Source organism: Xyrauchen texanus, chromosome 34 (assembly GCF_025860055.1).
Source record: "Xyrauchen texanus isolate HMW12.3.18 chromosome 34, RBS_HiC_50CHRs, whole genome shotgun sequence".
Lineage (NCBI taxonomy): Eukaryota > Metazoa > Chordata > Actinopteri > Cypriniformes > Catostomidae > Xyrauchen > Xyrauchen texanus.
In genome coordinates, this window is record NC_068309.1 from 22,147,762 (window position 1) to 22,162,357 (window position 14,596).

Sequence of the window (14,596 nt, forward strand, 5' to 3'; positions counted from 1 at the left end):
TTATGGACTGATGAAAAAAAATTACAGTATAGTCTCTACCAGATGGCTTCAAGTCTCCAAATATCTGTAAGACCAAGATTTATACACATCTTGTGAAGAGTCAGTGTTGCGCTAGGGGGCTTACACACTTTTGCTTCACTATGATCAAGGATGGATTCCATCAAAGATTAAAGTCTTCTCCCAATATTATATCATGAGGGGTGCCAACAGCTTGCAACATCCATTCAAGATCTATAAAAAAGCCCTGATCATCAGCATTAGGTGCGTAAATATTAGCCTAAATCAACTTTTGCCCCTGAATTTCTGCCAAAATAATGACTCTTCCTAATTTATCTTTCACCTGTTTGAGACATTTGAATTGTATATGTTTATTTATCAATATAATGACTCCTCTGCTCTTACTTGATCCAGCACTAAAGAAAACATGCCCACTCCATATCTTCGCCAACCGTCGTCTATCCCTATATACTCAATCAGTCCATGTACACATACAAGAGCCCCCGCAATACCTTTGCCATCTGATTGCGCAAGTCTGGTGCTTCTATACAAATTTTGTGAGACAGAATTACATAACAGAAAAAAATCTATAAAAAAAACAAGCCAATAGGCAAAATAAACACACAGAATGTGTAGATTAATTCCCAAAACTGTATCAAAGATGTGTTCCTCCACAAAACAAGCTCCAGCCGCTAGCGGAATCAGCACAAAAAATAAAGCCAATCTGTTCAGTTTCCTAGGACAGTCAAATTAATGTTCAGTGAGCTGGCTGTTCATGAGTGCAGCAGATGACTTAATCCTTCCAATGTCTTGAAAAATTACTCCACAAAACAAACTCCAGCCAATAGGAGGCTTAAACACAAGCAACATGCTGATTTATACATAAATGTCCTGAAGGAGTGTTACTACACAAAACAAACTCCAGCCGCTCCACCAACACAGATAGAAACAAAATGGCACCCAGCTTCCTCAGACAGTCAAGAGTATATTCAGTGAGTCATGTTCACTCGGGGGCCACATGAGAAACACCAAATGGCTTAATCTCTCCATTGTCTCTATGAAAGATAATGCTTGCTGTGGACATGTAAATACTTTGTGGCCATCCTTAGTATCTAATCTCAGTATGGCCGGAAACATCAGCGCAAAAGTGATCTTCCATTGATGGAAGTGTTTCTTGCATTTCTTGAATCAATCACATTTTCACTCTTGTCGAATTCATAAAGTCTGGGAACAAGAAAATGTTGTGGTTCTTCCAAGAAAGCTTTCCTTTACTCCTCGCCCCACGCAACACAAGATCTTTATTGGATCTCTGTAATTTGGCCAGAATTGATCGGGGCCTGTCTCCCTCAGCGGATCTCTGAGCCAGAACTCTGTGAGCTCGCTCGATCTTCAGCTTATGATCTGTTATGTCGTGCAGACTCATGAAGAGTTTGTCTAGGAATGTCACCATATCTCGGCCTTCCTCGTGCTCAGGAATTCCAACAATTCGGATATGGTTTCATCGATTACGATTCTTCAAATCTTCCAGTTTTTCCAAAATGCGTTCCAGATCCACCTTGGTCGCTAGCGGTTTAGCAGCTAATTCCCTCTCCAATGACTCCAGATAGCCAATCCGTCTCTCGACGTCTGGCAATCTTGCAACCAACTCGGAGAATTTAATCTCCATGGAAATAAACAATCGACGTATTACAGGAAGATACTCCAGATTTGTAACTACTTTCGTCATCATTGCCGACACATCAATTCATACTGGATTTCTTTCAGTTCACCATCCGAACGGACTCTGGGGCTATCGGCCTGTTGCTCTGGAAATCAGCCAGAGCATGTAAGTGTATTTTAATATCTCCAAAGCACAAGGATTTTGTTTCTACATTTTGTCTTCCTAGAACAGTTAAGAATCAGGCTGTATTGAATCTCACCGGTTTTTGAGACAAATGTTAATAAAATGAGCAAACGTGTGCAGAGCTCGCTGCTCACACGTCCGCTCCTCGCATGGCATCTTGTGTCTTCCCCACACTTTTAGACTTTAAGTCACACTTACAAATGTCTGGAAATGCCATTTGCATTTGATACAAATTATACAAAAACTAAGTGGCATCTGCAAACAAATGATTCGAGACATTTCTATTAACTAACTTTCTGAACCATTTTTGCAATGACTTTTAACCAGCTGCTTCCAAGGTGAACTTCAGTGAATGTATGAAATCAGTTCCCTTAAAGGGGTCATGAATTGAGAAATACAATTTTCCTTGATCTTTTGACATATAAGAGGACATAGTACTATAAAAACATACTGTAAGTTTCAGAACTCAAAACTTATTTGTTAGTCCAAAAAAAGGCTTTATTGAAACCAATATTCCCAAACGACTCGTTTTCTACTTCCTCATCTGTATTACATAATAGAGATGAATACATCAGCACATGCCTGCGTCTGCATAAACAGGTCAATGCCTACTTCAGCATCACCTCTTTGGGCCACCCACAGGTTCGCGGTTAGGGCAGTGATGATTTGAGTATCGGTACGGCACAAATAAACAAAGGGATTATTGGAGCAACATGACGTTCGAGATGCCTACAAAGTTTACAAAACGTTGTGCAGTGCCAGGTTGTGGAAAAATAGACTCTTTGCATTTCATTCCTAATGATCCTAACATTAGAAAAGAGTGGCTGATGTTTATTTTGAATGAAGTCCCGGATCGCTTCAGTAAGACGGTGTTTGTTTGTTTGCTTCATTTTACTGTGGATTCTTTTTCAAACAAGACACAATTTGATGCTGGATTTGCAGAGAGACTTAAATTAAAAGTTGATGCAGTACCAGCTATATTGGACCCAACAGTAATATCTCAACAGACAAGTGCGAGTATCCATGTTAATTGTATTGCTTCACATGTTACAGACTGTAAGATATATACTATATTATAGTATTTGAATGTTTTCACCAAAATGTCCAAGTTTAATATTAGAACTATTCATGAAACTATTCGCTGGATTTATGCTATTTAGTTTTCTTTTGATTTGATCCTAGTGATTTCAGTCAAACATATGTATAATTTTTAATGCGTGCTTCGTGTATCTTGTGGCATCCAGTTTTCAATAATAATTGCCTGTAGCTCGTTGTCATAGTTTTACTTGAATATTGCTTTCAGAGTGCCACATATGCACCTAAAGAGTATTGATTCATTGTAATGAATAATGTATGAAAGTTTGTCACTACACTTGAGTATATGATGAACGATGAATATATGATGAACGACAGAGTGACAGACACCGGTAAGTTTTATGCTGTATTCATTTATATGTTGCACCGTAAGTATAGTCTTTAACAGTTATAAATGTGCTAGCACCACGTATTTAAACTTAAGTTGGCTCTGTCATGCGTTACAAAACATTCGTAAAAACATTTGAAAATGCCCCAAGTATGTAACAAGATAAACACTGTTAGGTCGAGTCTTCGTTTAAACGAGAATAAAAAGTAATACCTATTACACAAATAAACAAGGAATAAATATAAATTAGAGTGAGTACTTGCCACACTGTCACAGACTGCAGTATCCATGGTGTTTGTGGAGTGGGTTCATTTTCTTCAGATTCGGGATCAGACTCTGGCATGTATGGCAGAATTCCTCCGGTTGCCATTTTTAACTGTCCGAACTTTTCAAACAATTCCACATGTGTAAAGGCTGGGGTGTTGACACTTATTTCATATGCAAAGATGTAACCCAATCATAGCAGTGGGTGTTTACACTGAAGTCTTAAAGGAGACACGACCCCAAAATTTCGCTTTTTAATCAGAGGCAAACAAAAACAGTATAGAAAATGGACAATTATTTATAAATTACTTTTCTAAAATATAATATTTTTGATATAAAATCTTACTAACATTTATAAGTGGACCTCTGTGAAAATTTGTATATATGTATATATGTATGTGTGTGTGTATATATATATATATGTGTATATAAAGTGCAATGAATGACACTTTTAAAGTTCACAACGTTACCACAAGTGTAGTTCATCACATTGCCTATGGGCATATTCCACAACCAAGTGTCGAAATACTTTTTTTCCTAGTTTTTACAAAACAAATGTTTTGCTTTAACAAACTTTTTGTGAGTGTGTATGCTATATTTCCTTCTTAAAATTAAGTAATATAATGTAGAGAAATTCAGACATTATCATACATTTAAATGACTTAAATGTCTAAATACTTTTTGTGGCCACTGTACAGGCTGTGTAAGCCAACAACGCAGTTTTATACCCCATGCATGCAAATTAAGCCAACAAACGAGTGGTGGTGGCATAGTGGCTAAAGCACAGGGCTGTTAATCAGAAGTTCACAGGTTCTAACCCCACGGCCACCACCATTGTGTCCTTGAGCAAGACACTTAACTCCAGGTTGCTCCGGGGGGATTGTCCCTGTAATAAGTGCACTGTAAGTCGCTTTGGATAAAAGCGTCTGCCAAATGCATAAATGTAAATGTAAACGACAAACTAATAAAATACAGAGACTTGAGCAGGGGTAACTTGCTTGCCAGAAAGCCTTGGATGGTTTTTCTGAGAAAGTCCATCCTTTATGTATAGCTGCAACCCCCCTCCCTTCGAGCTCCACATGGTGTGGGTGGATGACTTTGGCAGTGCGAATCGCATCAGAGTTCTCACATGATGAGGAGGTGTTCGCCACTTTGTTGATTCAGTTTGTTTATTCCCCCGTTTCTTTGGTTTCCGCTCTTGGAGAATTTGCTAGGTAATTGATTTGTTTGAAGGCTGTCAGGTTTCTTATGGAAATGTTATTGTAGTCTCTGTCTTTCCACATACAGTTTTGCCACCATCTGCAGCATTCAGTATTAATCACCTGTTTACAGCGTTTAAAAACAAGGTGCTGTGTATGTTGATGTGATGACGAAGAGACAGGCCCGACACATGCTCTATAATTATTCAGTCTGTTGTATTCGCTTTCAATCTAATCATGCCAATAACATTTCAATTTTTCAATATAAAGCAAAGGAAATGTAGAAATGGTGCAGCACACTTTTATATTTCTTTGTTTTTACTTAACTCAATCTTTAGCTAAGAATTTTAGTAAGAATTAAGAACAAGCCTTTATGGGCCCTCAATTCTGGGTTTGGAATGCGGAAGTACACTATATTGCAGTGTAAACATCTATAGCAGTGAATGGGAAACCACAGCAAATACTATTTTTACTTACCCGTTTTATCCAACAGCAAAATAAAAAATCCAGTAGTACGTTACCATGACTTTCTACAAGAGGGAAAAAAATAGAGCTCGCTGGTTTACAACAGTCAGAAGAGAGAAGATGCTTTACTGTCACTCTATATGCAACTGTATTAGAAACCCCATCACAGCTGTGGTAACTAGTATTTTTAAACTAATTCCAGGGTAATTTAACAAAGCATTTTATTATAAATGTACACTAAATAATAATTGAAAATCTAGAAAAGTTTGCTAGATTACGCTGCTAAATAAAGCGGAAACGCGTCATCGTATTTGGTGAAAAGGGTCTATAAGAATATCTTTCATTTTATTGCATTTTTGGTCTATATATATTATATTATATTATTTATTTATTTTTTACTCAAGTGAATATTTCTCAGGGCAGGTTTATTTTTGAAACAGTTGATTGAACACACATCGACACTTTTTGACAACTTGCCCCGATAGCAGGACAAATTCCCGGTCACCCCTTCACCAGCACCACCAAAACAAAATCTAGTCTTCTCTTTAAAGGGGTCATGGTGTGAAGAATCAAATTTTCCTTTATCTTTTGACATATAAGGGGTCATTGAGCTATTAAAAACTTACTGTAAGTTTCAGAACTCAAAACTTCCTGCTCACTATGAAAAGAACATTTGCTGAAACCAACTCATTCTCTTCTTCCTCCATATTGTGATGTCACACTGTGGTAGACATTTGCATTTGACTGCCTCTGCAACAACTCATCAATGCCTACTTTACCCTTAGTCATTCCCACAGCCCGCTCACTAGTGGTGAGCAGTGAGATAGCAAGTAGAGAGCAGGTCAATCAAGCAGTGGACATTTACTCACAATTAGTGATGGGCATTTCCGGCTCTTTTCAGTGAAACGGCTCGTTCAGCTCAGCTCGCCAAATGGCTCCCAAACGGCTCTTTAAAAAATATTTTTTAATTTTTTCATGTCAAACAGTTTGCGGTAGTTTGACTATAATTGGTGTGAAACCATTCTAATTGTATAACTTTTTATTGTACATAAACAGTGCATATCAATCTAACCATTCAAAACTAATACAATCTGAACAGCATAATAAAAAATATGACGAAAGTGAAAATTTACTTTTGAAGTGTAGAATTCACAAATTATTTTGAAATAGGTGTTAAACCAACATAAAACTCTGCTAGAGAAAACACTCATTTGCACGCAATTGGTCTTTTGATTCTAAATCATATGGTTATGGAGTTAAAGCCCTTGTGACATTTTTTTAGGTGTGACAACTGATCCAATCTCATCTATCTATATCTATCGTGTATATATGTCTATATATGAGTCTGAATATATATATAAATATATCAAGGCATATATCAAACCCTGTCTTCCTCAGCACAAATACACTCACTGGTGTAGCTAATAGCACTGCAGTAAACTGCAAAATACAAGTGATATTTTTGTTTATTTAATGGAAAATGAGTGTGACTGCAAACTAGCAACAATAAGGCTTTTATAAAACTAGTGATAAATGGATGGATACATGGAATTATTATTATGCAATTGTAACTTTTTTTTTTTTGTTTAATAATTAATTGTAATTAATAAATGTTTTACATTAACATCCCTATATATATATATATATATATATATATATATATATATATATATATATATATATATATATATATATATATATATATATATATATATATATATATATTAGCATTGTATCACCTTCCTGGTTCCCCATCAAATTTCTGTCACCTTGTCTTTTTTCAATACAGCTTTATTCTTAATTAATTTCTCCTTCCCCTGTCCAGGTCCCTTCACCTCCCATAGTGTCTCTTTCTTCCTCTGTTCAAGCCAGTAAATCATCATAAAGGCCGTGTGGCCAGAGATCAATGCATGGGCTGACTGATAGATCGCTGGGCATGGGGAGAGCTGGACATGCTGCTTTTACACGTAACATCAATAGTGCCTATTAGCCTGTAGTTGTCAGGGTGGTAGTGAGCATGAGAAGTAAAATGTGTGCAAGTGAGTTTTATTAGGGTGCTGTTGTAATTCCTGTGGTGGGTCTTTGGTATAATGGGTTTGGCACATACACATCTTTTAGTGTGTGTATGCGTGTGTTATCTTTTGCACAAGAAAGCTATTGTGATCACAGCGATTGGCAATTAGTGAGGATGAGGGAGCCAAATGAGCATGTAAACTCTGTTGGAAGTGGCGCGCCTCATTGATTGATTAATTGACTGACTGCTGCTGGTAAATGATGAAGCCGTGAGTGGCAGGAAGCAATCTATGCTCCACCACCAATTTTATGCCACTACTTATGCCACATACAGGCCCCCATGAGCTAATCTTTCGGGGACTGATTAAAAGCTCCGGAAGAATGCCTGATTAACTGGCGCAGTCTGTTAAAGAGACGAGGAGTTTCATTATTTTTGATTAAATATTAATGCCAGATAGTAATTTGTTGTGCTACATTTTCTCAGAATGCTTTTTTCTATTGGTAGACTAATGACCCCTCTCTCTCTGTCTTTCTGTTTTATACTCATGTATTTCTCAGGAATCTCTCTTGAGAAGGTTTTTGACTACAGTGAGTATTGGGAGGTGACCCGAGGCCTTTATGCACCATTTGACTGCACAGCCACCATGAAGTCTGGGAATGCAGATGTTTATGAGAACGAGATCCCGGGAGGCCAGTACACCAACCTTCACTTCCAAGCTCACAGTATGGGGCTGGGAAATAAGTTTAAGGAGGTGAAGAAAGCCTACGCAGAAGCCAACAAGCTCCTCGGTGACCTCATAAAAGTGAGCAATTACCCCTTTATTTTGGGGCATTCAGTGTTTTTCATATTTTTTATTTTGTGATGCACTTTGAGTTGAGCTGTGATTTTATATAGATTGGGTAATTATTTTTGCTGTCAATTTAAAATGTTAATTTATTACAATTAATAATATAAAAAACAAGAAAAGTTTTTCCAAACATTGAAAACATTGATAATATATTCGTCTGATGCATACAAATGAAAAAAAAAAAAACTTGGGTATGTGAACCCTTTGGAATTACCAGATTTGTTTAATTTTTATACATTTGTCTTAAAATGTTTTGATCGTCATCTAAGTTACAATAATGAACAAACAAAATCCATTTTAACTAATGACACACAAATTATTGTATTGTTCTTTGTATATTGAATACATTCCAACATTCACAGTATAGGCTGGAAAAAGTATGTGAAACCCTAGGCTGATGACGTCAACAAAAGTGGAATTAGTCAGGTGTTGGCAAACTTGGCATACAATTAATGAAACAAGATTGGAGGTGTGGGTTAGAGCTATATGATATTACCTGAACCTTGGACTTAAGGTAGACCTCACTGAAATTACCGGCCGGTTGAACTGCGTGCACCTCACTGATCTCTGCCTGCATCAACTTGGTCTAATGATGGACTACACTCATATAATGGAATACGTAGACTATCAATTAATTGCCAAAAAAGCCTTCATCAGCCAAATGAACAAAGGACAATACATCTATGTGAACTTCAGCAGTTAATACAGGATGAACTTCAAAGATGTTAGTCATTAATCTTACAGTTCTTAAAAATATTTTTTTATACACTGACCCTTAACACTTACTTAGTTTAATCATTTTAATCCATGACTTTCACTATACGTAACTAAGTAATACTGGCATTATATTCATGATGTTATTCAGAGAGGACTGGCCCCCACAGTGAGTCTGGTTTCTCCCAAGATAATTTTTTGTAATTAACCCAACATCTTATGGAGTTTTATGTTCCTTGCCACAGTCACCTTCAGCTTGCTCTCTGATTTTCTAAGTACAATTGTTATTTAATTACTTATTTTGAAACACAATTCACAATTGTATTTTATTAAACTACACATTGATGACTAAGGCATTATAGATATTACAGTTTTATTTTCAGATTTTCTGTAAAGCTGCTTTGAAAAGATGTGTGTTGTGAAAGGCGCTATACAAATTATTTGACTGACTTAAAAAGCCCTCAAACATTTTGAGTTTGCTATTCTCAAGAAGCATCTGCTGACATGGACCATGCCTGGCAAAAAAAGAGATCTCAATAGACCTATGATCAAGCATGGTTGCTTTGCATAAAGCTAAAAAGGGTTACAAAATTATGTTGAAGAGCTTAGATTCTCCGTAGAAGTGGCCATCCAGCCAAGATGACTCCGGGCACACCACAGAATGGTCAACGAGGTAAAAAAGAACCCTAGAGTGACAGCTAAAGATTTGAAGGAATCACTGGATCTGGTTAACGTCTCTGTTCATGAGTCTACTATACAGAAAACATTAAGCAGGCATGGTGTCCATGGCAGAACATCACATAGGAAGCTGATGATTTCCAACAAAAACATTGCTGCATGCATGATCACTTTGACACTCCACAACGCTACTGGGAAAATGTTTTGTGGACTGATGAAACTATGGTTGAATTGTTTGGGAAGAACACGCAGCACTACGTAAGGCATAAAAAGGGCACCGCATACCAACATGAAAACATCATACCAGCAGTGAAGTACAGTGGAAGGAGCATCGTAATTTGGGGCTGCTTCGGGGCCTGGACCGCTTGCCATAATTGAGGGAAAAATTTATTCCCAAGTTCATCAAGATATCCTACAGGATAATGTCAGGGTGGCTGTGCGGCAGCTGAAGCTCCATAGAAGTTGGGTGATGCAGTAGGACATTGACCATAAACATTGAAATAAATCCACTAGAGAATGGCTTCAAAAAAAGAAAATCCACCTTTTGTAGTGGCCCAGTCAGAGCCCAAACTTTAACCCAATGAAGATGCTGTGGAATGACCTCAAGAGGGCTGTTGACATCAGAGCTGAAGCAGTTCTGTGAGGAAGAATGGTCATAATTCCTTCTGAACATTGTGCAGGTTTAATCCATATCTTCCAGAAACAATTGGCTGAGGTTATTGCTAACAAAGGAGGATTGTCCAGTTATTAAATCAAAGGGTTCAGTTACTTTTTCCAATGTGAATGATTCATGGGATGTGTTAAAGACATGAAAAATTATAATTATTTGTGTGTTGTTAGATTAAGCACATTGTGTTTGTCTATACTTTTGGCTTTGAAGATGAGATCACATTTTAAGACCAATTAATGCAGAAAACCAGTGTAAAAACCACTGTAACCACTATTACAAACATAATGCCAACAGATGCTTGCATGGTCCATTGTCTACCAGATTGACATACTCAATTGCAAAATGAATTTCTGTGGACCGTAGACCATGCAGTGAAAAGCTTTTATTTCATAAAAATAAAACAAACAATACATTTTGATTTCTAAAGCCAGTTTTTGGAATGTTTATTCAATGCTTTACTCATCTGCCACAAAAAAAATAGTTTATTATACCACGGGTCTGTTGAATGCTTGATTCTGACAGGGGTGTAAAGTAACGAATTACAAATACTCACGTTTCTGTAATTAAGTCGTTTTTCCCAGGAATTGTACTTTTAGTTTAAAATTTGTATACTTGTACATTTTATGTGCTGTAACTAATTTTAATGCACTATTTTCCCTCTGTCTGTGTTTGCTACCTCCCTGTACAGATTTTATTTTGATCTATCAACATGATTGGCTAGGGAGTGTCTCGTTACTCCCGTCAAATCAAATCACACGTAAAAAACTTGAATGGCAGCTTTAGATTGGCATCAACTGTTATGGATGTGAAGGATGCCTTAAGCACAGTTTACACCTGAACATCTCAGTCGCACCTACATGGGCTTTTCGCAGTGAAAAAGGCCAATTGCCTGACTGTGTCATGTGAGTTTAACTTGCTCAAGCCAGATATCAGCATTAATCCTGCCTCTAATTTGAAGAAACATATAGAGGTAAATTTCATATTTCTGATTACTAGATTCTGTGTCTATAATGTAGCCTGTAATTTAACTAACTATCAATGTGATTATTGGGTTGATATGAGAGATTAAGGCAATGTTATCAGTAATGCTAGGCGATAAAACAATCTCGATGTTTATCAGAAAACTGAAGAGATGTCTGCGATATCAATATAAACTTGTGTAATTTTCCTATACTTAGCCTTTGTTCTACATCTAGACAAGGGGTGTTCATTACATCGATCGCGATAGCAAGACAACCACTGATTGGTTGATCTAGATAAAATATAAAAGATTTACTTTTTATTTCCTGACGTCTGTAGCTGCATGTTGTTTGACTGACAGGAGGCTAATGTTTGCACGCTAATGTGGGTTCGTGCCTAAATGGTCAAATACACTTTATAATTCCGCCAATGCCCGTCTGCCACCACCACCACTCACCGTCTCGTGAGTGGTGGTGGAGTAGTGGGCTAAAGCACATAACTGGTAATCAGAAGGTCGCTGGTTCGATCCCCACAGCCACCACCATTGTGTCCTTGAGCAAGCCACTTAACTCCAGGTTGCTCCGGGGGGATTGTCTCTGTAATAATGCACTGTAAGTCTGCCAAATGCATAAATGTAAATGTCTTGGTGAGGCATTGATCTAAACACAGTAGGTTTGATCTAAAGTGAACATAAACAGTGGGACAAAAAGCATATTCGCATCAAAATGTCGGACTCGAAGTGTACATGTAACCGAATTGAGCACTGTCTAGTAGGCTATGTCATATAAAGGCTATTAATCAAACAACAATAACAAGGAAATGAGAAAACCACTCACTACTTTTGGCTGAATAACTTGACTAGCTGTAGAAGTATTAATGAAATAGAATAAAACAGTGACATTTTTAATAATAATATTTTTCAATAATGTTAGTTTTTATATATATATATATATATATATAAATAAATAAATAAATAAATAAATAAATAAATAAATATAAATAATACCCACACCTTATGTGTGTTAATTTGTATAATATATTACCTGGAATCATGCATGAGAATGAGAACACAACTATTGCAGGACTTAAAATATACAAGAACTAAATCAATGCAGGTCATTGTATCTCAAATGGAGGACAATGTGTACCCTCATGTGCTACTTAAAGAAATAATTCACACAAAAATTAAATTTTCTCATCATTTACTCACCCTCATGCCATCACAAATGTATATGAGATACACGTCAGAACACAAATTAAGATTTTTATAAGAATATTTCAACTTTGTAGCTCCATACAATACAAGTGAATGGATGCCAAAAGTCCATTTTTGCTAGAATTTCTTCACCCTGCCCAGTAGAAGGCAATACGCTTGAAGAATGTGAATCACCAAAAACAAAAGTAGACAGTGAATGTTAAAGTGGAGATTGGCTGAGCAGGGAGGAGAATTTCTAGCAAAAATGGGCCTAAATGTTTATCTGTTTCTCACCTTCACCTATCGTATAATTTCTGAAGTCATAGATTTAACCACTGGAGTCACATGGATTAGGCTACTTTTATGCCGATATATGTGATTTTTGGAGCTTCAAAATTTTGGCACCCATTCACTTATGGAACAAAAGAGCTGAGATATTCTTCTTAAAATCTTAATTTGTGTTCTGCCAAAGAAAGTAAGTCACACTCGGGATGGCATAAGAGTGACTAAATAATGAGAGAATTTTAAGTAACCAAGTGATCCTGCTCTTTTTTTATTTTATTTTTTTGCATTGTTTTGAAACATGAACATGTTTATTCGCAACAATAGCTCTCTCAGTTGGCAAGGGAAATTTAGACCCTACGCTGATTTTAATGTAATTGTTTCATTCATTGATATTGAAAATAACTTTTCATCTTTTAATTTCTGTTATGTCGCCTTTTTTTTAATTTTAATTTTTTATTATCATCAGATTCATGGAAGTGTTTACAGTATGATAGATATGTTATGCATTTTAAAATTTGTCAATCACAAACACCTATAAAATACCTATATTTTTTTTTATTCTTTCTGGCAAACAGCCATGAAAAGGAATGTAAATTAGGGTATGTGTGCAACATTTTTCAATTGCAGCTTTGAAATTGCAGATTTTTGTTTTTATTATAAAGGGGCATAGCTTTCACAACTCGGTACTCAATCCTCACTACTCATGAGTACCTTTAAATGAGCCACTCTTTTACTCTTGAGTAGTTTTTAGGACAGGTAATTTTACTCTACTCAAACAAAAATTTTAAAAAAGTAACACTACTTTTACTTGAGTATTATTTTTCAGTACTCTTTCCACCCCTGATTGACAGGCGTTCTAAGGTGTGCAATTATTTTTCATGGAAACACACAGCTATAAATTAGTTCCAGGTCTTGACCGAATAACGGTTCCATATTTTTTCGCCGAATTATTTCAGTTATTTCAAAGAGACCTACAGGCTACCACAACAAAATAACAAATGAAAACAAAGTCATTGGTTAAAGTAAATTGGTTAAGAACATCAAAATGTCTAAAATATCCTGCAGTTATTTCAATTTCTGTTAAAAAGAGCCCTCACACTCCCTCTTCGCCCCTGTTATTTCACATGCTCATACACACACGTTCACACATACTTGCACACACACTCACACATACGCTGACTAACGCTCGCACGCACACACAACCTTTTTACCCCATGCCAAAATGCAGCGCATACTCCGTCGCTAGTTCTAACTTGAAGTTTTCAAATTCGCAATGAAGGCTTGAGCTGTATCAAAGCTAGATACACTTGATCAATACAACAGTTTCTATATTATCTGAAATATCTGTAAGAAACACCCTCGTGCCCCTCTCTCTCTTTCTCACGCACACACACACTTGTGGACACACAGACATTATACATGTAATGCACACACTTAAGGCCCAAACATACTCCTGAGAGAAAAACAGAGTCGTCATGTCAGCGCACTCCTGCATCTCAGTGGGGATGAAAAAAACTTATTAAGGTTTACAAGGGGAAAATGGTGACATGCATCTTGGCGATTTTTAAGCGTATGTTACGAGAGCTTCAATAAAAAATGGTACTCCCAGAAGCGAGATCTCATTTTCTCAGTTTCTCTCTTTCAATCCCTCATGGTTAAAGAAAATTAAACATGATGACAAACAGCAGAATATATTAAGATGGTGTGCATGATGTGATTCAAGACTAGAAAAAACCCTTTAAAAGTGTGTAGTTGCTTATAAATCCAGATCTGCCCTTTAGTTTTAATGGTGGTAAAATACTTGTATAATTCTTTTGTCTCTCAGAAACCAAGGTAATGAATTTATCATGCTGTGTTGAGTCTATCCTTGATAAAAATCCAAAGATACCACACCTTTCCGCTAAATAGGTTGACGTCTTCGCATGTTCTGTTTCACGCGTCTTGATGTTGACAAATGCTCATGGTTTCATCACACTATTCCATTTCCCGCCTTAATGATATTAATTTGGCATTAAGCACATTTTGGTCAATTGAAAAGTGAA

General features: G+C 36.6%; 1 protein-coding gene across 1 annotated transcript in view; it reads left to right on the top strand.

The window, feature by feature from the left end:
- The window catches only part of LOC127627450 (pyruvate carboxylase, mitochondrial-like), a 165,741-nt gene that overhangs the window by 136,815 nt on the left and 14,330 nt on the right, over positions 1–14,596 (top strand). Inside the window, exon 17 of the mRNA XM_052103834.1 lies at positions 7,763–8,007. Coding sequence (XP_051959794.1) covers positions 7,763–8,007 — 245 coding nt within the window. The remainder of the gene's footprint in view (positions 1–7,762; positions 8,008–14,596) is intronic.